Here is a 25,801-nt window from a genome sequence, read left to right as displayed (position 1 = left end):
TCCCCACCCCTGGGTTAGAACCTTGTACATGTGTTTTATATGCTGCACTGTGTACAGTAGTAAGATTCTATCTGACTTTTGTTCTCAGTAATATTGCGTTAATATATTCTTATTTCTTACATTACCTTTCATAGACCCAGGAAGACCTAACCAACGATGAGAGCAGGATGAAAAGTGAGTGCACGAATACCGAGCCAAATAAATATCTTCTAGAAGGTGCTAGATAAATAAGTAGAATCTGATTGGTTGCTATGGGCAACATCTCCACTTCTATAAACCCTCACTTTATTAAATGTACTCCTAAGGGAGGGATGCAAACCATTCACACTAAAAAAGGGGCTTGGGAATTAATTGCATCAGCTTTGAGCTGGTGATTGTTCCTTTTCATTGCCTTCAAGTTACAGCTGAGTCTTGTGTGTTAATCTATCTTTGTTTTCCCTAAGTAAAGGAATGTATGTCGCTTGTATGGTGCAGTCCTTCCTATGATGTAAGTCGTTGCTTAGCCATGAACCATCGGATACGCTTAACTAATAGTATCTTAAATACAGAATGCCATTGGCATTTATACTGCTCCCAAAGACCTTACTGCCAGGGTTTCAGGTGGCGTTTCCCGTCGATTAACTGATTTATTAGTAACTCTTTGTACATCAATTCTGCAAGTTTACTAATATCACACAGTCACAAGCCGTTCCTCAGTTTCCAGTGCTACGTTTACCTATCGCACATTTTACCGCAATGAAAGGTGCTGATTGGTTGGATCTGTTAACATACTTATTGCCTAAGAGCTCAGTGATCCACGCAGGAAGCTTACTTTGGAGTCAAAGTTATCGGTTCATTCTATGCTGCCCACCAGAATGACTGTAGCTTAACTCATGTTGTGTAAAAGGTTACTTCATAGCACTTGCATTTAGGACAAACAGCAGTTATCTGTTATTCTTTGTAGAATGAAAGAAGTCCTTTGCAGAAAATAAGTGTATTTGTTTACATGCCGGTTTTCGGGAAACCGTAAGGGGTATATTTATTAAAGTGCTGGTTTACAAAAGTGGCAACCAATCAGATTCTACTTATGTATCTAGTACCTTCTAGCAAATGATAGCTAGATTCTGATTGGAGGCTACAGGCAACATCTCCAATTTGTAAACCCGCAGGTTAGTAAATACCGCCCTGAGAGTGCTTTCCACTTTCTAAATCCAATTACTGTTCCTCCTTATTTATACCTTGCCGGTAGGTAAGCCTCCCTCTCATATCACGCATAGATTAGACATATGTAGATGGGTTTCAGCTCCTGCTAGAAAAAAATGTTTCCCAATTCAGTTTAGATGTGATGTGTGTGGCACAGTGGATAGCATTGCAACTTCACAGGTGGCTATGGGTTTCATTCCAGATGTGTGGAGTATGTGTGTGTTTTTTACGGATTTTCCTCCCACACTCTGAATATAATACAGCTGTGCTAACTGGCTGCTGGAAAAACTGATCCTTGTGGTAGAAAATTTAGATTGTAAGCTCCAATGGTGCAATCCCTCAGGTGTGTGATTAACTATTCCCCATAAAAAGCTGCGTAATGGCGCACCACCTGTTTGTATTTTTGCATAATGGGGTCTCACTATTTTTCCGCCTTCTGTTTCAGGGTCGATGAAGTTACCACGACCTCGGTTTGATGTCTCGCTGTTCTACTTAACCAGAAGATTCATGGACATCATTAAATCCGCCCCAGAGGGAGTTGTGGCTCTGAATGATGTTGCTAAACAGCTGGGTGTGAGGAAGAGGAGAGTATATGACATCACCAATGTATTAGATGGGATCCATCTCATTCAGAAGAGGTCCAAGAACCTCGTCCAGTGGGTGTAAGTGCTCTAAGATGACCGTATCTTTTAAATGGCTTTTGTTTACCTAGGGAGTATTGCACGTTGTAGAACGTACGCTGGCAATTTTATTTCTATATATAGCCAAGATATAGAACCGTAGTGCAGGCAAACGTAATGCAGTACGGCATGAAAGCATTTCCATTAAGTTAAAAGGCTTTTAGTGACATGATTTGTGCTAATGCAATCAGTTTTATCGGATTGATTTTCAGAGAAGATGGTTTTCAAAAGTTAGATGGACAAGAATGCAGCAAGGGCAGGTTTGTGCATCTAATGGGACTTGGGTGCTGTATATTTAGAAATATCATTTTATTACCCGGTAACCCAGCATTCCTCTCTAGTGTGTACTACTGTGACATTAGAATACCTCAATGCAGATAAATAGAGCAGTATGGGTCTTTCTCAAGCCACAGTTGGGGAGTATTTGTAAATGTTCTTTTCCAGCCCTGAACTGGAGTTATCTGGGGTAAGTGTAACTATTCTAATCCAGTTAAAGGGGACCTCAGATCCGTTTCAGATTATATTTAGCCGACTGAACGTGTTTGATGAAATATTACAGGTTGAGTCTCCCATATCCAAATATTCCGAAATACGGAATAATTTTGGCATCACTGAGATTATGAAACCTTTGATTTTTGATGGTTCAATGTACACAAACTTTGTCTAAGGCACAAATTATTAAAAATATAGTATAAAATTACCTTCAGGCTGTGTGTATAAGGTGTTTATGAAACATAAATGAATTTCATGTCTGTACACAAACTTTGCTTGAACCACAAAATTATTGATAATATTGTATAAAATGACCTGCAGGCTGTGTGTATAAGGTGTATATAACACATAAATGCATTCTGTGTGTATATTTGGGTCCCATTCCCAAGATATTTAATTACAGTATGCAAATATTCCAAAATACGGAATATTCCGTTATCCAAAATACCCCTAGTCCTAAGCATTTTGGATATTGGGGAGACAACCTGTACTTTATCTAGTGAAGGGGGGATACAAATAAATATCAATCATTTCTGCTGTAAATGAAGCTTCTTCCCATAATTGGTGTTATTTATTTTTCCTTCCCACTTACCTAGCTGGATGGTACAAATGAGCTATTTGGAGGGAAGATAAATAGGGGTGGAGGAAACTGTAATTTTGGCCAGGACCCTTATTTGATTGTCACAGCATAAACGATGTCTTTGCAGCCGATTTTATTTTTGGGACTCATGAGGTTATTGGAATTGCGTGCGGTACGTCCGTGAAAATTGCTATGTATTGATTTCTATTAAAATGTTTATCTTTATGCATGTGTGGTTATTATAGTGCATTGCTTGTTTATGACATATTGCTTCTACCTATCATTTTATAGAATGTACTTGATAAATGCTAACTCAAAGCTGATTGGTTGATATGAGTAACTTCTCCACAGGTCCACGTCACCACCCTTTATACTGTTTGATAAATCTTCCCCCTATGAATGCCAAATAGCACAGTTTCCAACTTTCCTACCACCGAATTTGAAAACCGGAACACTGATCATGAGTCATGGTTACTCATTTATACTTTGTCAGTAGTCCTGCCTTGTGCTGTCCATTGGAGACCACCTTCTCTGCAGCCATTAAAGACAATGAGGGAGGGATATTCTCTTGCATGAATTGGGTGGACATTCATTAACATCATAGGAGTGGCAAGTTTAGTTTGGGAGTGGGCATAAACTCCACCCACCTACTACCCCCTGAAGGGGTCGGCACGGCACGGTTCACCTGCATAAAGTTGACCCTGTGGACTTTTTGATATTTCTTTGGGTAGTAATGAGGCTGTTTTTATTAGACCTTTGCCATCTTTTCATATTCTAGGGGAACCGACCTGAACCACACGGGCACAGAGATCCCACAGCAGCAGCGGATCCGCAATGATATCAGTGATCTCACCGCCATGGAGGAAGCCCTGGACGATCTAATCCGGGACTGTGCTCACCAGTTGTTCCAGCTAACAGAAGAAAGGACAAACAGGAAATATCCTTTCATGTGTATTACATTCCCATTGGAGGCAGGTGCAGTTCTGCTGCCCCCGCCTGATGAGGATGAGGCTCGTACACATTACCAGCATCAACATTAAAAAGCGATTCTGTTCCTGTGCTCCGAGCAGTTGTAATGACAGTGCGATTTGTTTTTTTGTTTTGTTTTTTATGGGGTTTGTGTTTAAGATCCAAATAATCCATAAGTTACACGTTTATCGTCCTTAACCGGGACACATTTGCATATGTAACCTACCAGGACATCCACAGTATTGAAGCGTACCATGAGCAGATCGTCATTGCTGTGAAAGCTCCGGTGGAAACAAAGTTAGAAGTGCCAACACCCAATGAGGTGAGTAGGGTTTGTCTGCCGGCTTGGTGGTGGTAGTAGCCAGAATAGCTGATATCCAGGCAGAGTGCGGAACCTAAAAGGGCTGAATGATGTGGCTGAGCTTGTATCAGACTTGATGTGTTGGGGAGGGAACCCCTGTCTGCTCGTGTGTGTACTAGCATGGCCTCTGCGCATAGTGATATGCTGGAGGTGTCTGTAAATAGCCATCCTCTACATCAGGCATGTCCTACTCCTGTAACGCTAAGGCAAATCTAAGTAAGGGAAAAGGGCCACATTTCCCTGAGGGACCACACACTATCGGGATATATATACTACAGAGTTTGAGCGGTGTATGTATATCCCTACTAATATCTTTGTATTCATAACGGGCTAATATATGTTTATAGAAGCTTCAGATAGGTGCAACCTAATACATTTAGAACCCCAAATAAAATAGTCTGCAATAAAATACTACTTGCATTGCAAGCTTAACTGTTTAGTATTGTGAGATGACCGAAGACAGCTTAAAAGGGTAGTGGTTTTATTTTGAGCAAAAATCTGTGTTCTAAGGGCTTCAAACTATACGTGCTGTGGCGTATTGAGGCTAGATGTATGACCACGTCCACATGTTGACATAACTTCCATATCGAAATTTTGAACCTCGCCCATGCAAATTATGATGAAGAGGCCTATATGTGGCCCCCAAAACACCAATGTAACACAGGCTTTCTACACTGATTTCACAAACTAATTTATTTAAAGGGACTACAACTGTCCCTTTAAACCTGCACACCCTGTCTGACACTACTATTACTTTTTGTATTTGTGACACTTGATGCCAATAGTGTGTGTGTGTATATACAGTATTCTGTAATGCTTTGCAGGATGGCATAGAAATTCATATCAAGAGTAATAAAGGGCCAATTGACGTGTACCTGTGTGAAGTGGAAGAGGAAGATACAGGCCTGAAAACCTTTGAGAAGTTGACAAAGACTCTTAAGATGGAACCAGAACCGATCATTATTGATGATGGTAAGAAATTAAGGATAAGGTGCCATGCGCTAACAATGGGAAGACTGGGTACTCACCCCTCTTTTGTGTCTGCTTTCATGATCACATACATTATTTCTGTCTTTACATGCGCATATTCTATATATATAACAGAATAGGGTAATGCATAACTGGGAATTAAACTGGAAACCTCGCTTCTGAAGGTAGCTGTGTAATATCTTATAGCATTTTGCCTACTAAACTAATGTATTCTGTTTACTATATGTAAAGTGTTTTTTTTTTTTTTTTGTACAAAGTACATGATTCTGAAGTTATCTGTGTAGTAAAAGACTTTTTGTGCCATGCATTTGCCCATATGTTTATGATAGCGGGGAGTAAAGATGACTATTTACAGTACATTATAATTATTTACAGTACATTATAATGGAGTGGTTGGTAGACTTGCATTTAGTTAGCAATGAACACCTAATCGTGGGCTACATGACGTGAGTGTCAAAGAGCATGTGTGATACATAAGCAGTATAGAACCCGGTCATACAAAGGAGTCACTAGGGTAATTCCCACAGGCTCCTGGTTGGGACACGATTGCTGAGACTACCAGCCTAATGGTTGTAGTGGTATAAGGGGAAGGCTTACAAAGGGCTTTCTGGAAAGATTCCTCTTGAGAAAATCTGACATGTCAGTGACGACCTTTCACATTACGTTCCTAACCCTAAGGTTGCTGTTCTCCTGTTTTACGGAAGCTTGCAGACTTTAATACCGTAGCTGGCTTTCTTATGATCACCTTCATAGAAGAGGCATTGACATTCTTCGTCTCAGGCAGGGTTGGGATGGCCCCTTTTCCACCTAAATGGGGTACTTCAACATTAAAATATTTAAAACTTTATATACCTACCCATCCCTCTCATTTATATGCTGCTTTTTATCCACTGTTAATACAGCAGCCTTTTATTCTTCTTATTATTATTATTATTGATGTTATTAGATTTTCTTGGGCCCACTTATCTTTTGTCATATTTAGGTCACTGTCAGTTAGTGGTGATGATTAGTTTCCCCTGTCTTTTATATGCCCCCAAATACTGCCCCTCTATCCTCCCAGTCATTCCTTGGGACCCCTCAACAAGGACTTGAAAAAAAAATAGTATTTGGGCTAACAAACGTCCTAGGATATCATTGTATAAACTGGGTGGGGTAAATCTGCCCTGCATAGGAACTCATGCTTTAGCAGCAAACTATCGCTATGCAATGGACTGGATAAGTGAAAGTGTTCACAACGCTTCACTTTTTCCACATTTTTGTTATGTTACAGCCTTATTCCAAAATGGAATAAATTCATTTTTGTCTTCAAAAATCTACACACAATACCCCATAACGACAACTTGTACCATATATATATATATTTTTTTTTATTATTTTTTTTTTAGATTTTTGCAAATCTTAATAAAAAAATAAAAAAACTAAGAAATCACATTTTACATAAGTATTAACAGCCTTTGCCATGAAGCTCAAAATGAGCTCAGGTGCATCCTGTTTCCACTGGTCATCCTTGAGATATTCCTACAGCTTAATTGGAGTCAACCTATGGTAAAATCAGTTGATTGGACATGATTTTGAAAAGCATACACCTGTCTATATAAGGTCCCACACTTGACAGTGCATGTCGGAGCGCTAACCAAGAAGTCCAAGGAATTGTCTGTAGACCTCCGAGACAGGAATGTCTCGAGGCACAAATCTGGGGAAGGGTACAGAAAAATATCTGCTGCTTTGAAGGTCCCAATGAGCACAGTGGCATCCATCATCCGTACATGGAAGAACCACCAGGACTCTTCCTAGAGTTGGCCGGCCGTCTATACTGAGCGATCGGGGGAGAAGGGTCCTAGTCAGGGAGGTGACAAGAACCCGATGGTCACTCTGTCAGAGCTACAGCATTCCAACTGTGGAGAGAGGAGAACCTTCCAGAAGGACAACCATCTCTGCAGCAATCCACCAATCAGGCCTGTATGGTAGAGTGGCCAGACGGAAGCCACTCTTTAGTAAAAAGCACATGGCAGCCCGCCTGGAGTTTGCCAAAATGCACCAGAAGGACTCTCAGACCATGAGAAACAAAAGATTGAACTTTTGGCGTCAATGCCAGGCGTTATGTTTGGAGGAAACCAGGCACCGCTCATCATCAGGCCAATACCATCCCTACAGTAAACCATGGTGGTGGCAGCATCATGTTGTGGGGATGTTTTTCAGCAGCAGTAACTAGGAGACTAGTCAGGATATAGGGAAAGATGAATGCAGCAATGTACAGAGACATCTTGGATGAAAACCTGCTCCAGAGCGCTCTTGACCTCAGACTGGGGCGACTGTTCATCTTTCAGCTTGATAACGACCCTAGGCACGCAGCCAAGATATCAAAGGAGTGGCTTCAGGACAACTGTGAATGTCCTTGAGTGGCCCAGCCAGAGCCCAGACTTGAATCCAATTGAATGTCTCTGGAGAGATCTGAAAATGGCTGTGCACCGATGCTTCCCATCCAATCTGATGGAGCTTGAGAGGTGCTGCAAAGAGGAATGGGCGAAACTGCCCAAAGATTGGTGTGCCAAGCTTGTGGCATCATATTCAAAAAGACTAGAGGCTGTAATTGTTGCCAAAGGTGCTTCAACAAAGTATTGAGCAAAGGCTGTGAATACTTATGTACGAGTGATTTCTTAGTTTTGTTTTTATTAAATTTGCAGAAATCTCAAAAAAACTTTACACGCTGTCATTATGGGGTATTGTGTGTAGAATGTTGAGGACAAAAATTAATTTATTCCATTTTGGAATAAGGCTGTAACAATGTGGAAAAAGTGAAACGCTGTGAATACTTTTCTCCTTCATCCACTAGGGGACACTGGAGTTCAAGACAGTGGGGTATAGACGGTGGTAGAGCAGAGCCTGGCACTTTAAATAATCTAGAAGTGTGACTGGCTCCTCCCCCCTCTATGCCCCATCAGCCCCAGTTTTTAGAATGTGCCCGAGAGAGCCGGTCGCACATCAGGCTGTCTCCAGCCTTTCTCATTTAATTATATTTAAGCTTTTATTACAAGCACTGAGGACAGGCAGGCTGCTTACTGTGGCAGTCTGCCTGCTACGTGGGAGCCGCCGGGAAGGGCACCACACGGCTACTGCAGCCTGTGTCCGGTGACCCTAAGGAGGGGGCACACATAATGGAGTCATCCGACCCTGCGAGGACCCGCCACTGCTCACACCGGCATGTCCGGGTTCCACGCCGCCCCCTCAGCCCAGCATCCCGGCCGCAGCAGTCCGTAAGTATGACCACTGCTCCTGATTAGCAGGAGCAGTGGAAGTTAGCTGGGCTCAGTGACATGCCGCTAGCGGTCACTGTTAATGCCCGCCATTTCAGCGGTGCCATTTGTTACTGAGCTCTGTGGCTCAGTGTTGAGGCGGGCTCTCCCCCCTGAAAGGCAGTGCAGCGCCGACAGTCCGCAGTCCGGGTCCTCCTCCCCAAATAGGGAACAGGAGGTGTAGCCGCTGTAGGCGCGCTAAACGCCCGCCATTAGCGGAGCAGACAAGCTAATAATTGAGCCGGGGCTTGTAATGTAGAAGCTCCGGCGACGGCTTTGACGGGGGCACTTGGAGCCGCTTAGCGGCTGTCTGTAATACACCGGACCAGTGCTCACAAATAACACCGGCGCCGAGTTGATCTCCCGCGCGCCCGTTAGACGCCGCTACTGTGGGCCTGTCTGTACCTGCAATGTCTCTCCTCTTGTTACAGGAGGAAACGCTGCACCGCTGAGAAGTGGTGCGATGATAGTGGGAGAGTCTCCATTGCACCGCGCACCCTCTTGCCTGTATTAGTACAGCCTATGTGCCCCAGGCAGCAAGTGCTAAGAATGCGCGGAGGCCCGCCATTCTCCATAACAGGAGCGCTGCGTCTTCCCTTTTCAGAAGGCGAGCTAGTGTACGCAGCTGAGGCACAGTCAAGCTACAACAGACCTGCTGGACATAGAGCAGCGCGGTTCTGCTATCATTGCGCTATAACATGGCTGCCTTTTCAGCGCTGACGTTGTGGGCTCGGATCCCACCGCGGCCCTTGCTGTGTGGAGTTTGTGTGTACTCTCTGTGCTTGCAGCAGCTGAGCAGGCTTCCCTTTTGGCTAGTCTGTAGCATAGGGCTAATAGCCTTAACGTTACACCAAATGCAGCTCCCCAATGTAGCGCTGTATGACCGTCACGCCCTGCCATAGCAGCTTACGGCCTCACCACCCTGAACACGCCCGATCTTGTCTGATCTCGGAAGCTAAGCAGGGTCAGGCCTGGTTAGTACTTGGATAGAGACCGCCTGGGAATACCGGGAGCTGTAGGCCTAGAACAACATCAGTGCTCCCATGAATCCTCTCCGGCCTAGCAGGAGAGATGTTTAGTTAATGAGGGGTTTTGCATCAGGAGCCTTGAATGCTCCCCCGTTTTCCTGGCACAAACCGGATTTACAACTACTCCGCTTTATGCAGTTCTATTAACGGGGCTAGCAGTGCTGACTGGAGTGTAACACTTTGCACACTCAGAGCGGTATTCCAGCGCCCCCTGCTTCCCTTCTAAGGACAGTAATTATAGAACATACATTTCATAGCTCTTAATTATTGCTCATGTTCTTTTTTAGAAAATGTTACTGTCATCTCCTGCACGCAGGTAGTATAGTTTAGTGCACTACCTGCAGCAGGGAGTGCTTTAGCGTGGGTCTCCTATGCCCTCCCCCTCCCACGCTGGGAGTGCTTCAGCGCAAACGGTAGGGATGCCTGTCACTGGGTGACAGGAGTATAGTGATGGCTGGTTTGCTAGCAGAATGGGAACTAGCCCAATCCCCTTTTAATTTTGAACTATAACACCGCGTTATGAGGTTCTGAGAGGGGCCAGTTATTCAGTTGGTGCACATCCCGGCTAGTAGCGCTGTGCTGACGAGACACAGTCCCGCCAATTGCAGCGCCTGCTATTACCCCCTGTCAGACTTTCCCTTGGAACTGCCTCACCGCATCTATCACAAAGGGTGCCTTGCTTCATCTAAAGTCTGAGCTACCTCATGGTATACTAACTACCTTGCCTAAATGTATAGTATTAGCCGCTGTTCTGGCGCCGCGGTTAGCACTTATGGTTCTAGCATACCCTTCACTCAGGGTTAGCTCTTTTTTGTATATGTATGTGTATGTATATATGTGTGTGTGTATATATATATATATATATATATATATATATATATATATATATGTGTGTGTGTATAATATATGATTGTATGAGGTACGCGTATCCATATGTAGATATCGCTTCTTAACCTTACCATAAGAGCAGAGGTAAGATCTGTTCTTATCTGTTTTGTCTGATACCTAGCATATTGATAGAAGGAGGCTGCGATTGGAGGCTGACTCTCCTGATGCGGTTGTTGGTACAATAACTCCGCTTTACACACTCTCTCCCTGGGGTTTGAGTTGGGTGTGTGTGTGTACATATTCATATATATATATATATATATATATATATATATATATATATATTTATGTATGTGTGTAGGTATGCCTATAATTCCACAATCATTAGGTTTACCTATAATTACACGCATGCGAATGCCGCCTGGGCTTCCCAGAAGCTGTAGGCTAGATCCATACATATTATATGGTGCTCTATAAACTAGTCATGTGATGCGGCTTACATAGTAATAGTCTTAGGCATTGCTTCCAGTATGGACCCTATACATGTCCTGGGACCTTCGTGTATGTCCACACATGTATATAAAGATACGTACTTACACCCTCCTGGGGTTATAGTTCGGTTCCCGTTAGTCTATATCTACAGCGCCCCGTTCGGAGGACCAATTATTATTTACAATGATGCACTTGGTAGAAGACTTATTAGACACCCATTCCTTGTATGAATACTTGGGATGACAAATGCGTTCCTTGTATGAATACTTGGGATGACAAACGCGTTCTATGTCTAAGTACAGGTACCCTTAAGTACAGGTACACTTCTCAATATCAATTCTGGTACTCCATATTATTGTCACATATCTCAATAAAATTAGACTCTAAGGGGCCCTTGTGTACACTTCATATCATGAAGGCCTAGAGCCACCTGCCAATATAAGAGTGTCATGCCTGGGTGGTATTAGATTGGTGGGCATAATACGCACTTCACCATTATAAATATTTATGTAAGGGTACTTACACTAGCAGATCGTTTTAGGGGTATATGTATAGTCTAAACACGACTATACAGATACACATCTCTTATGGAACAGGCTCAAGTATAGAGTCCTGTTCTACGATCTTCTTGTCTCCACTAACATTTTGCTAGTTTCCACAGTATTTTATACTGCACATCTCCAGATGGATGTCCGTGCTGTAGAGCATTGGTCTTGGCCCACTGAAGCTACTCTCTATTCCTAACGTGGCAGGTTGCTGTGTGATGGTAAAGGTCAGTGACATTCTACATAGCGTCCAGAGGGCTTTTGGTCGCTCACAGGTAAGAGCATACCACACTAATGCCTAGGAAGATGCTCCTATTTCATGCAACCTGACATACATAGTGTTATTCTCCCTTATGCACCCTAGCTGCTGTCCTAGCAGCCATCCACTCTTTTAATCAGTTGGCTCTACACTTTAGAGTTTTCCTGGTGTGTGGGTGCATCGTTACAACATTGGATTAGTGACACTATCTACTAGAATCTGTTGGGGTTATGGACCGAAGCGCACCTATGGGCTAGTGCACGTCTTTACATAGATGTGTAACAGTCACTATGTTCCACGCAGGGGGCCTGGTTGGGTTTTCTGTTATATAGCTGTTGATATTTGATCACACTGACATGTACCTGATGGGTACCTTCATGGTTGTCCTAGTGCTCTAGCCTTGCTGACTGGATGCTTCCCTATATTGGTAGCTCTTCCTGGTTGACTGTTGCATTTGTGCTCTTTTACTGGTAGGGTTTGGGCCAGCAGTTGGTACTGACTAGGCACTTCCATAATGCTGGAAGTTGTTTTTCTTTTTAGCGGCAGCGTTTCAGTTGCTGTTTTATCCCTGTTTTCACAATGGGATGTACTGCTGTCTGACCCTCTGAAGGGTCTTGTGGTCTCAATCCTCTCTATTTCGCCTAGGGCTCATGCCCAGTGGGATCTCCACTCTTTGGAGACTTCTATGGCCTAACCTTTCCGCTGGTTAACAACTTTGTTGTAGTTGGACCTCAAGGATGGTTCAGGGCGACTGTTCGGTCTAGTCTTTTGACTCCCGGCATACTCTGTTAGGAGTCTGTGGACAAGTTTAGCTCTGTATATTGATATTGTTATACTTCTGTATATACGATTATGTCCAGCTGTGCTGGGATTCTGCTGTCTGCACCTGTTGCAGCTTACTGTTTAGCCTCTAATACGGTTCTCGAGTTTGTTCTAGTTTACGGCCCTTCTATGGATTCTTGTTGGTGCTCTCGGCTACCAACGGTCCGGTTTGGTCTATTTCAGTTGAGATAACTGGTTCTGACGTTTCTCAACTGTCTTTGTTCTCTCGCCAGCCGTTCTGTTCCTTTTGACTTAACCTGTACGTTATGGAAGTTTCTATGACTGTTTAGCGAGGAGTGGTATTTATCTCCTGTGCTCTACGACACTTAATCCTCAGCTTCCGCTGGGCCTATGGTTCTTGGCGGTCCCTGTTTTGGTTTGGCCGAGGGGTCAGTAAGTTCTCCGCGCTTCCCACCCGGGAGGTTGGCTTTGGGACGTCCCCACTGTCTTGAACTCCAGTGTCCCCTAGTGGATGAAGGAGAAAACAGGATTTTGGTACTTACCGATAAATCCCTTTCTCCGATTCCACAGGGGACACTGGACGCCCGCCCAGCGCTGCGTACCTGCCGTTTTGTTTGGTTTCTATAGTTGTCTGACTGCATGGGTTCCCTGCAATGGGTTCCTTTGTTCTCCTTCAGTCGGTCTTGTTCCGTTCTGTGGTCTTCTCCTTTTCCTAATTTTTCTGTTGTCCTCCGTCTCCTCTCGGGCTCAGTTCTTAAACTGGGGCTGATGGGGCATAGAGGGGGGAGGAGCCAGTCACACTTCTAGATTATTTAAAGTGCCAGGCTCTGCTCTACCACCGTCTATACCCCACTGTCTTGAACTCCAGTGTCCCCTGTGGAATCGGAGAAAGGGATTTATCGGTAAGTACCAAAATCCTGTTTTCGGATGCACTGCATTTACTGAAGTGTGGATTTATGGGAGTGGAGATGTTGCCAATAGCAACCAATCAGATTCTAGATATCTTCTAGAAGGTGCTAGATAAGTAAGTAGAATCTGATTGGTTGCTATGGAAACCACATCTATAAACTCACACTTTAGTAAATATACCCCTAGGTCTCCATTACATCAGAAGTTTCCCTATGTCAGTTGCCTTATTCCCGTAACTCCAGGGTCACCCACTCCTTGTTAGCTGCAGATAAACATACTGCAAGAGGGTACCGCTCTGCATCACCACCTCCTTTTGAGGGTCTTTCCACCTTCTTCATATACTCATAAGGGATGCTTTAGATTTGGACTTTCTTACGGGAGGTTAGACTAAATGGAGAATTGTTTTTTCTACTTCAGGGTCCACAGGGTTGACCTTGGGGTATAGGTTGGCAACGAAATCCGGGCACCACGCAGTTAAAGCTTTTAGCTCCCAGGATGCACTTGGGTCCACTCTCCCTATAACCCCACCCCCAAGCCAGAGGCACCTCAAGTTAAGTTGGTGCTCGGCCGGAGTCGGGTCACCGTTAGTGCAGGGGGAGCAGCCCCTAAGCTTATTTTATTTTTCTACTTCAGGGTCCATAGGGGGTCCACAGGGTTGACCTTGGGGTATAGGTTGGGAACCAAATCCGGGCACCACGCAGTTAAAGCTTTTAGCTCCCAGGATGCACTTGGGTCCACTCTCCCTATAACCCCACCCCCACCCCCAGCCAGAGGCACCTCAGTTTAAGTTGTGCCCGGCCAGAGTCGGGTCACCGTTTAGTGCAGTGGGGAGCTGATTAGCAGCCCCTAAGCTATATATTTTTTTTCTAAGTACAGAGTTTTTCATTTTTACTTTGGACTTTCAGAGCGGCAGCGTCGGACTGTCCATAGGACGTCTAAGCTGCCGCTCCGTCACCCCGCCGGCGCTGAGACGCCAGTACAGATCTGGGGATCTCAGCGGGACCCCAGAGTCTGTACTAGCCGGACTCTGCGGGCGCCCAGGACTGCTGCCGAATCTACGGGGAGCAGGTAAGGTCGCGGATCACCGCTTGCGGTGATCCGCGCATTTAATATGCAGTCCTGTGCCTCCGGTCTCTGGGGACAGACCGGAGGCGCCGGCAGTGGCGGCGGGCCCCCCATACCCCGTGTGTCCACTAGACCACCAGGGACTTACTGATCGGCGCTGGGAGCCGGCGTCCCGGGAGGTTAATAGCCGGCCAGGGGAGGAAGCTTTCCCTGTTACAGCGGCTCCTCCCCTCAGCTCAGCGCGCCTTTCAGTATATATAGTCTGGCGTCGCTGAGCTGCTTCCTCCGCGGGCCACGCTTCTTCTGAGGTTTCCAGCGGCCATTTTCTTGTGGTGCAGTGGCAGAGCTCCGGAGATGGCAGTGAGTCCAGTCCCCCTGCGTACCTCACCATCAGGTCAGTGTATACAGCGCTGTAGCCTTCCCAGACACTGAATCTGGGTAAGTTGAATGCAGTGTAATAGTGCAGTATATTATATGACATGTTTATGTATATATGTATATATCTGCATGGTATGTGACTTATGCTAGTGCTGACTGTCTGTATTTAATTCTCTCACCTGTCAGTGTATATCTATCCCTTTTCCTTATCTGCCCTAATACAGCTGTACTTAGGGTGGTTCTGAGACCTCACATTTATATACTCGTTGATATTTGTGAGGTTTGTCACATACTGTTGCGTGCTGCACGTTGCCACATTTTCGTTGGAACTGTGTGTTGCATACGCTGAAAATGGGTCCCTGCGGCTAATTTTAGCATCAGTCAGGACCAGTATAGTGCTGCTTGATATTTCCGCCAAGATTGGTCAGATATGTCTGACCAGTGCGTTATACGGCACCCATTTTTGCTATCCTGCAAGTCATGTGCTGCAGGTGTTAGTGCGGAGGATTTAACTCATAAAGGGTTCTGTGTGTGGCGTCATCTGGTGCCGGCCCCTTTCACGACCCCCTTGGGCGGTTTGTTTTCTCGGGATCCTCTTAATTGTGGATCGCCGGGCGGGCCCCATTGTTGTACCTCACCTGGGGGTTACTTCACCATGCTGCCCTTTTCATCTCAGGGTATCTCGCAGTTTCTTGCACTCTTCCCCTGTGACACAGGCTACCGCTCCCTGCAGGGGTTTTTCGCAGTATATGAATTCCCCCTGGTGCCACAATAGTCTGTCATTCCCCTTTGCAGGGGTTACCACAGCCACCCTGGGTGGTGTCGTTTTCATGGTTGACGCCCTGTGGTTACTTCCCAGTTGGCTCTGCGTGAACTGGATACTGTTTTGGGCTCTTTCCCTCTTACACGGGGGGAAGCCTATTTCAAGTATTATTATCCCTGCTTTAGGGCTGGTGGCAGGTCCATTCTGGTTAGAGTGAATGTTGACCTGCACCTGTATCATACACCATCAGTATTGGGTGCCTTCTGGTTCCCTGTTGCTGACTAGCGGGGGGATCGCATGGTGGGACTCTTGCTGTTGTCAGTTATGAGGTATTACAACAGTGTTTGGCCTCCTGTGCCAAATTCCCTGAGGGTCATCACGAGCCCCTCATGGGGTGGATGGGCGTGTTACTCGTCGGATTACAGAGGTTACTACGCATCCCATTCCTGCGTGGTCGGATTCTTCTGATCCGTAGGTGGTAACTCTGCCTGAAATCAGTATACGCGCTTTCAGGGGTTGTTACCCATCCTACCAGGGCTATAGCATGGTTGGTTAATACTATTGCATACTGAGCTGATGCATTTGTAATGTTTTTCCCCACCAACACGTCTGGGGTTCAAATGTAGTTGGTCGCTCACGTAATATATGCAGTTGTCATAGGTGGACATGCCTATATTGGATACCAGTCTCCTAACTTTCAGAGTTCCGGCTGCGACTGTATCCTCCGTAATACCCTATGGCTGCGCTCTGGGAATGCAGAGGTGCAGATACCATCTATAGGGTAGATCTGGTTGGGTCCTGACCTTGACAGTGGCAGTACAAATTTCCCGCCTTCAGCTATGTCCACTACAGGGCTTCAGACTAAGTCTATTAAGTCTTTTTGTCCTCTGGGTCAGCCTAAAGGTCTATTTCTTCAACCGAGCAGGCCTGGACTGCCAGCCGATCCTGCTTCTGAACCTACGGATATATAGTCAGCATGACGAGACAGGCTTACCACTGGGGGATGGCGATTTTCTCAGTTCGCCTGGTACTAGTGTCTAGTTGCCGCGGCTACGTGGGTAGGAGGGTACGCCCTCTCTTAGCTCAGGCGGCCTATTTCCAGGTGATGGTGCGCAGGCCCTTATTCGGACCCGAACAGGGCCTTACGAATCCAGAAAGCTATACAGCTGTTGGGGTAAGCGGAGCTAATTGGGCCATCCCCACTTTCTCAGCGAGGGACTGCTTTCTTTCTGGTGCGGTGGCTGAATGGTCCTCTTTGGCCTATTCTCTGTCTCTTTTCCCTGAACCAGTTCCTAAAGCTACCTGGGCTCAGGAGGCAATCCCTATGCTCCATCATACTATGTTTGGACCCTGGGGACTTTATGGTATCACTGGATATACAGGACGCGTGCCTACGGGTATTTACAGAGACCTTGCCTCAGCATGGAGTGAGGTTTGCTGTATCACAGCACTTACGGTTTTTCGGGATCTGCCTGTTGGGACTGTTCTCAGCCCCACGGGGGTTTACCAGCATTTTGGATTTTCTGACAGTTCTTCTGTTCAGTATATCCCAATGCTCCTGTACCTGGATGGCCTCCTGCTCTTAGCAGGATCGCCGGGGTACTTTACAGCCGGGTCAGGTTGACTGTGGCTTCTTCAGGGTGCAGACGTTTAATCAATGGGGAAAAAGTCCTCCCTGCATCCCTCTCTGGGTATTCTTCACCTAGGAGCCCTGCTGGATTCTCAGAAGCTGAGAATTCTTCTGGCGTAAGACTGCATCTCCACTCTTCCATTAGGAGTACATGGATGTCTGCGCAGTCGACATATGTCTTTGCACTCTGGGATGCATGGTTCACTATTCAGTGTCTGCCTTTGGAAGGGTGGAATGGGCTTAGTTCCATTCCAGGCCTTTCCATAATTGGCTTATCTCCAGATGGAACAAGTTTTTTCTGTCTGATCACTGTTCAAACGATGCTGCTCTCCCCGGAGGCAAGTCGGTCCCTTTTCGGGTGACTATGACCATCTCGTCCAGGGTATTCTTTGCTAAGGACAGTATCTGGTTCGCATCCATTTCAGTGCAATTGGATGTCTGTCGATTCCACCCTGTCAATTAACTTGTTGGAAGTTTAGCCTGTCTTGGGCCTTCACTCTGGCATAGCCCTTGTTTCCCGGTGAACCTGAAAAAGTTCAGTCCGACAGGGTCAGAACAGTGGCTTCCTTTTTAGCAATACTGTTCGTTGGGTGGCAATGTCAGGTATGTCATACATTTGGACATTGTCTGAGGGTCTCCTCCCGACCATCTCGACAGTGTTCATTTCAGGTGCTCTCCATTGGGAAGCGGGAGTCCTCAGCCGTCACGACGTGCATCCCGGGGACTAGTCTCTTCCCCAAGAGAGGTTTCATCTCCTGGTGAGCAGGGGGGGGGCCCTCCTGAGGTGACACTCATGGCCTTCTGACTCTATCACACTATGGTGTTACATTCCAACGCTGGGGATTCTGAAGCAACCTTCAGTGACTCTTTGTCGGTGAAGTGGTTCTTCCAATTTGCGCACCTGTGTTCTCCAGTCTCCATTCTTCCTCGAGGGAAGTGTTTCAATCGAGACAGAGATGCTTTCCTGCTGGTGGCTCCTGATTGCCCCAGATGTCAGGGGTACTTGGTTTTTCGGAGTCTCTCCATCGATACTCCATTCCTGATGCTTCACTGCCCAGACCTGTTGTCTCAGGGTCATGGGGTTTGCCTTGGACCTGTGTCGTTTGTCTTCGACTACGTCCCTACAGTGGTCTTACGGCTTCCCTGGCTTTGTCATCGTTGGAATGATTAGAGCACATGGATCAGCTTTTGCTGGGACCTACCACAAACTGTGGCAGCCATAATTCTTATGGTATTATACCTATCAATACGATCCTCTGGTGTCCAGGATTTCCAGATATTCTGGCATTCCTTCCGGCTGGCTTGGGTTTCACCCTCGGCCTGGCCTTCCTGACAGGGCAGATCTCTACACTGTCAGTATGATTAGGATATGGAATTGCTCCGCTCTGATATCCAGTTCATCCTTTGGAGTGTTTTCTGTATTATGCCTCCATTTGTCCTCCCTAGAGACTCCTTGGGAGTTAGTAGTGGTTCTTCGTTAACTCCGGGGAAAGTTAATGGAACCGCTGGTTGTGATAGCCATTACATGGTCTATTGCTTTGGCTTTCTCTCTTTCTATCAGGGAGTTTATATCAACCAGGTGAGTGTCGGAATTGGGAGCGTTCTCAGGTGGTTACCTCTTCTGGAGGGCATCTTGTCAGGGTGTGAGTTGCTCTCACCCTGTGTTTCTTCTTAGTGATTTTCAGGTTCCATATTATTCTGAAACTTATGGTGCGGCCATTCAGTCCCCAGTCCTCTCGGCTGGTGTGGCCTCATTGACTGTGGTCCGGCCTCTGTGGATTTATGTGATCCATTCAAGTTCCTGACGGAAATCGGACTCCTTATTGGTGGTCTGAGATTTCTGGTTTTAACAGGAAAGGATGGCCGGCCTATGGCCATATGTTGGCTGGACGGCCTCGTATGTCTTCTTCAGGGGCCTACCCACGGGTAGGCCTTTCTGTTGTTGCTGCTTGTTTTTTCTCGGGCCATGTAACCCTCGTGGGTGGCTCGCTGTGGCGCCTTGGCTGGTTTGCCTTGCTAGGTGGCCACGTGGTCTTCTGTCCACACCTTTTTAAGGTTCTAGGCATTGTTTTCCTTTGCCTCTCAGGATGCTTCCTTTTTGGCGGCGGATTCTCCTCTCAGCACAGGAGCGTCCCCTCCCTTGGTTGAACTGCTTTGGGACATCCCCAAGGTCAACCCTGTGGACCCCCTATGGACCCTGAAGTAGAAAACAAGAGATATGGTAAGAACTTACCTTTGTTATCTCTGTTTCTACGAAGTCCATGGGGTCCACAGGGCGCCCGCCCTGACGCACCTGGCTTCAAATGGGCTGTGTGACTGGTCACCGGTTTTCCGTCTCCCATTTCTGTGAGTATGGTTATCGAGTGTTCCAGTTTTCTCTCTTTTTCTCTCCTCCTCCGGCCTTTGGCTACTTACAAACTGAGGTGCCTCTGGCTGGGGGTGGGGTTATAGGGAGAGTGGACCCAAGTGCATCCTGGGAGCTAAAAGCTTTAACTGCGTGGTGCCCGGATTTGGTTCCCAACCTATACCCCAAGGTCAACCCTGTGGACCCTATGGACTTCGTAGAAACAGAGATAACAAAGGTAAGTTCTTACCATATCTCTTGTTTTTTAGGGACAACGTTTTTTCCAACTTTGGACTCTTCAGAGCGGCAGCGGCGGACTGTCCATAGGACGTCTAAGCTGCCGCTCCGTCACCCCGCTGGCGTTGAGACGCCAGTACAGATCTGGGGATCTCAGCGGGACCCCAGAGTCTGTACTAGCCAGACTCTGGGCGCCCAGGACTGCTGCCGGATCCACGGGGAGCAGGTAAGGTCGCGGATCACCGCTTGCGGTGATCCGCGCATTTCAAATGCAGTCCTGTGCCTCCGGTCTCTGGGGACAGACCGGAGGCGCTGGCCGTGGCGGCGGGCCCCCCATACCCCGTGTGTCCACTAGACCACCAGGGACTTAACGATCGGCGCAGGGAGCCGGCGTAATGGGGGTTAATAGCCGGCCAGGGGAGCAAGCCTTCCCTGTTACAGCGGCTCCTCCCCTCAGCTCAGTGCGCCTTTCAGTATTATAGTCTGGCGTCGCTGAGCTGCTTCCTCCGCAGGCCACGCTTCTTCTGAGGTCTCCAGGCGGCCATTTTCTATGTGCAGCAGCAGAGCTCCGGAGATGGCAGTGAGTCCAGTCCCCCTGCGTACCTCACCATCAGGTCAGTGTACGCAGCGCTGTAGCCTTCCCATACACTGAATCTGGTTAAGTTGAATGCAGTGACATAGTGCAGTATATTATGACATGTTTATGTATATATGTATATATCTGCATGGTATGTGACTTATGCTAGTGCTGATTGTCTGTACTTTATTCTCTCACCTGTCACTATATATCTATCCCTTTTCTTTATCTGCCCTAATACAGCTGTACTTAGGGTGGTTCTAAGACCTCACATTTATATACCTGTACTTGTTAATATTTGTGAAGTTTGTCACATACTGTTGCGTGCTGCACGTTGCCATATTTTAGATGGAACTGTGTGTTGCATACGCTGAAAATGGGTCCCTGCAGCTAATTTTGGCAGGACCAGTATAGCGCTGCTTGATATTTCCGCCAAGATTGTTCAGATATGTCTGACCAGGAGATAGAGCGTTATACTGCACCCATTTTTACTATCCTGCAGGTCATGTGCTGCAGGTGTTCGTACGGAGGATGGGTTCTGTATGTGGCGTCATCTGGTGCCGGCCCCTTTCACGACCCCCTTGGGCGGTTTGTTTTCTCGGGATCCTCTCAATTGCGGATCGCCGGGCGGGCCCCATTGTTGTACCTCACTTGGGGTTACTTCACCATACTGCCCTTTTCATCTCAGGGTATCTCGCAGTTTCTTGCACTCTTCCCCTGTGACACAGACTACCGCTCCCTGCAGGGGTTTTTCGCAGTATATGAATTCCCCCGGGTGCCACAATAGTCTGTCATTCCCCTTGCAGCGATTGCCACAGCCATCCTGGGTGGATGTCGTTTTCTACAAAACGCAAATTGGCGTGGTTGACGCCCTGTGGTTACTTCCCAGTTGGCTCTGCTGTGAACTGGATACTGTTTTGGGCTCTTTCCCTCTTACACGGGGGTAAACCTATTTCAGGTTTTATTATCCCTGCTTTAGGGCTGGTAGCAGGTCCATTCTGGTTAGAGTGAATGTTGACCTGCACCTGTATCATACACCCTCAGTCTTAAGTGCCTTCGGGTTCCCTGTTGCTGACTAGCGGGTGGATCGCATGGCGGGACTCTGGCTGTTGCCAGATACGAGGTATTACAACAGTGTTTGGCCTTCTGTCCCAAATTCCCTGAGTGTCATCACGAGCCCCTCCTGGAGTAGATGGGTGTGTTACTCGTCTGATTACAGACGTTACTACGCCTCCCATTCCTGCGTGGTCGGATTCTTCGGATCCGTAGGTGGTAACTCTGTCTGAAATCAGTATACTCGCTTTCAGGGGTTGTTAACCATCCTACCATGGCTATAGCATGGTTGGTTAATACTATTGCATACTGAGCTGATGCAGTTGTAATGTTTTCTCCCCTCCGACACGTCTGGGGTTCAAATGTATTTGGTCGCTCACGTAATATATGCAGTTGTCATAGGTGGAAATGCCTATATTGGATACCAGTCTCCTAACTTTCAGAGTTCTGGCTGCGACTGTATCCTCCGTAATACCCTATGGCTGCGCTCTGGGAATGCAGAGGTGCAGATACCATCTATAGGGTAGATCTTGTTTGGTCCTGACCTTGACAGGATTGTAGTAACATTGGCAGTATTACTAACGACAAGTTTACCGCCGTCAGCTATGCCCACTACAAGGCCTCAGACTAAGTCTGTTAAGTCTTTTTGTCCTCTGGGTCAGCCTAAAGGTCTGTTTCTTCGTAGACTGTCGGCCTCTACAAGGGCCAACATATCCAGTACCGAGCAGGCATGGACTGCCAGCCGATCCTGCTTCTGAACCTACGGAAATATCTTCAGCCTGACGAGACAGGCCTACCACTGGGAGATAGCGATTTTCTCAGTTCGCCCGGTACTAGTGTCAAGTTGCCGCGGCTACATGGGTAAGAGGGTACGCCCTCTCTTTGCTCAGGCGGCCTCTTTACATGTGATGGTACGCGGGCCCTTATTCAGACCCGAACAGGGCCTTACAAATCCAGAAAGCTATACAGTTGTTGCGGTAAGCGGAGCTAATTAGGCCATCCCCACTTTCTCAGCGAGGGACTGGTTGTTCTGCTTTCTTTCTTGGTGCGGTGGCTGAATGGTCCTCTTTGGCCTATTCTCTGTCTCAGTTCCCTGAACCAGTTCCTAAAGCTACCTGGCCTCGGGAGGCAATCCCTATGCTCCATCATACTATGTTTGGAACCTGGGGACTTTATGGTATCACTGGATATACAGGACGCGTGCCTACGGGTACTTACAGAGACCTTTCCTCAGCATGGACTGAGGTTTGCTGTATCACAGCAACACTTACAATTTTTCGGGCTCTGCCTGTTGGGACTGTCCTCAGCCCCACAGGGGTTTACCAGCGTTTTGGATTTTCTGACAGTTCTCCTGTTCAGTATATCCCAATGCTCCTGTACTGGACGGCCTCCTGCTCTTAGCGGGATCACCGGGGTACTTTACAGCCAGGTCAGGATGACCGTGGCTTCTTCAGGGTGCAGACATTTAATCAACGGAGAAAAAGTCCTCCCTGCATCCCTCTCTGGGTATTCTTCATCTAGGAACCCTGCTGGATTCTCAGAATCTGAGAATTCTTCTGGCGTAAGCCGGAATCTCCACTCTCCATTAGGAGTACATGGATGTCTACGCAGTCGACATATATCTTTACACTCTGGGATGCATAGTCAAATATTCAGTGTCTGCCTTTGGAAGGGTGGAATGGGCTCAGTTCCATTCCAGGCCTTTCCATAATTGGCTTATGGAACGAGTTTTTTCTGTCTGATCACTGTTCAAACGATGATGCTCTCTCCGGAGGCAAGTCGGTCCCTTTCCGGGTGTCTATGGCCATCTCGTCCAGGGTATTCTTTGCTATGGACAGTGTCTGGTTCGCATCCATTTCAGTGCAGTTGGACGTCTGTCGATTCCACCCTGTCAATTAACTTGTTGGAACTTTAGCCTGTCTTGGGCCTTCACTCTGGCATAACTCTTGTTTCCCGGTGAACCTGAAAAGGTTCAGTCCGACAGGGTCAGGACAGTGGCTTCCTTTTTAGCAACACTGTTCATTGGGTGGCAATGACAGGTATGTCACACATTCGGACATAGTCCGAGGGTCTCCTCCCAACCATCTCGGCAGCGTTCATTTCAGGAGCTCTCCATTGGGAAGCGGGAGTCCTCAGCCGTCACGACGTGCATCCCGGGGACTAGTCTCTTCCCCAAGAGAGGTTTCATCTCCTGGTGAGCAGGGGGGCCTTCTAACTTTATCACACTATTGTGTTACAGTCCAGCTCTGGGGATTCTGAAGCAAACTTCAGTGACTCTTTGTCGGTGAAGTGGTCCTTCCACTTTGCGTACCTGTGTTCTCCGGTCTCCCTTCTTCCTCGAGGGAAGTGTTTCAATCGAGACAGAGATGCTTTCCTGCTGTTGGCTCCTGATTGCCCCAGATGTCAGGGGTACTTAGATTTTTGGAGTCTCTCCATCGATACTCCATTCCTGACGCTTCACTGCCCGGACCTGTTGTCTCAGGGTCCTTGGTTTTGCCTTGGACCTGGGTCGTTTGTCTTTGACTGCGTCCCTACAGTGGTCTTACGGCTTCCCTGGCTTTGTCATCGTTGGAATGATTAGAGCACATAGTTCAGCTTTTGCTGGGGCCTACCACAAACTGTGGCAGCCATAATTCTTATGGTATTGTACCTGTCGATACGATCCTCCGGTGTCCAGGATTTCCAGATATTCTGGCATTCCTTCCGGCTGGCTTGGGTTTCACCTTCGGCCTGGCCTTCCTGACAGTGCGGATCTCTATACTGTTAGTATGGTTAAGATATGGAATTGCTCCACTCTGGTATCCAGTTCATCCTTTGGAGTGTTTTCTGGATTGTGCCTCCATTTGTCCTCCCTAGGGACTCCTTGGGAGTTAGTAGTGGTTCTTCGTTGCCTCCGGGGACAGTCAATGGAACCGCTGGTTGTGATAGCCATTACATGGTCTATTGCTTAGGCTCTCTCTTTCTCTCAGGGTGTTTATATCAACCAGGAGAGTGTCTGAATTGGGAGCGATGAATTCTCATGTGGTTCCCTCTTCTGGAGGGTATCATGTCATGGTGTGAGTTGCTCTCGCCCTGTGTTTCTTCTTAAAGTGGTTTTTAGGTTCCATATTATTCTGGAACTTATGGTACGGCCATTCAGTCCCCAGTCCTCCCGGCTGGTGTGGCCTCATTGACTGTGGTCCGGCCTCTGTGGATTTATGTGATCCGTTCAAGTTCCTTACAGAAATCTGACTCCTTATTGGTGGTCTGCGATTTCTGGTTTTCACAGGAAAGGATGGCCGGCCTATAACCAAATGTTGGCTGGATGGCCTCGTATGTCTTCCTTTTCTGTTGTTGAGGCTTGTTTTTTCTCGGGCCATATAACCCTTGTGGGCGGCTCGCAGTGGCGCCTCGGCTGTTTTGCCTTACTAGGTGACCACGTGGTCTTCTGTCCTTCTGAAGAAGCTGGATATATATTTGCCAGCGAAACGCATTAAGCTTCATTTCCATCGCCCATCGCTTTGGGGACAACGTCATTATACCATCTTGGACACTTTGACACATGAAGATTGGACCAACGGTTATTACTGAAGGGAAGCAGCTACAAGTGGGTTCTATCCAGTCTACACTCTGTGCTTACAGCAACAGGATTTTGGTCACAGGAGATATCTTCTGGACTGAACAATCAGGACATTCCACTTGGTAAATATTTGCTGGACCCTGCATATGGAATATTTACTAGTCCACACCACAGTGTCGTAATAATTGGATTAAACAGTTCCCCATTAGCGATTCTATTTGGACATTGAATTATATGCTCCTAAGATATAGGGTATTTTATATGGTATGCTTTTTATTTTTATTTATATGTTCTATATTAATATTATGAAATAAATGTGATTTAAATTGCACATCCATCTGTGTCTTAATTACAAACAGCAACTCAATCTAGCGCCGGTAATTACCTTTGCAGGTCTTCTGTCCACACCTTTTTAAGGTTCTAGGCATTGGTTTCCTTTGTCTCTCAGGATGCTTCGTTTTTGGCGACGGATTCTCCTCTCAGCACAGGAGCGTCCCCACCCTTGGTTGAACTGCTTTGGGACATCCCCAAGGTCAACCCTGTGGGCCCCCTATGGACCCTGAAGTAGAAAACAAGAGATATGGTAAGAACTTACCTTTATCTCTGTTTCTACGAAGTCCATAGGGTCCACAGGGCGCCCGCCCTGAAGCACCTGGCTTCATATGGGCTGTGTGGCTGGTCACCGGTTTTCCGTCTCCCGTTTCTGAGAGTATGGTTATTGAGTGCTCCAGTTTTCTCTCTCTTTTTCTCTCCTCCTCCGGCCTTTGGCTACTTACAAACTGAGGTGCCTCTGGCTTGGGGGTG

At 46.9% G+C, this 25,801-nt stretch overlaps 1 protein-coding gene and 1 pseudogene across 1 annotated transcript in view; both read left to right on the top strand.

The window, feature by feature from the left end:
• The window catches only part of E2F6 (E2F transcription factor 6), a 43,127-nt gene that overhangs the window by 14,146 nt on the left and 3,180 nt on the right, over positions 1 to 25,801 (top strand). The window contains exons 2-6 of the mRNA XM_088444611.1: positions 135 to 174; positions 1,628 to 1,844; positions 3,713 to 3,873; positions 4,113 to 4,225; positions 5,089 to 5,236. Of these exons, the coding sequence (XP_088300737.1) occupies positions 135 to 174; positions 1,628 to 1,844; positions 3,713 to 3,873; positions 4,113 to 4,225; positions 5,089 to 5,236 (679 nt within the window). The remainder of the gene's footprint in view (positions 1 to 134; positions 175 to 1,627; positions 1,845 to 3,712; positions 3,874 to 4,112; positions 4,226 to 5,088; positions 5,237 to 25,801) is intronic.
• Positions 9,452 to 9,569, top strand: LOC148508399 (5S ribosomal RNA; annotated as a pseudogene).

Source organism: Taudactylus pleione, unplaced genomic scaffold (genome assembly GCF_031769625.1).
Source record: "Taudactylus pleione unplaced genomic scaffold, aTauple2 ptg000367l, whole genome shotgun sequence".
NCBI classification, from domain to species: Eukaryota; Metazoa; Chordata; class Amphibia; order Anura; family Myobatrachidae; genus Taudactylus; species Taudactylus pleione.
The sequence above is the reverse complement of the archived record's forward strand: the minus strand, read 5'-3'. Positions and strand labels throughout refer to the sequence as shown.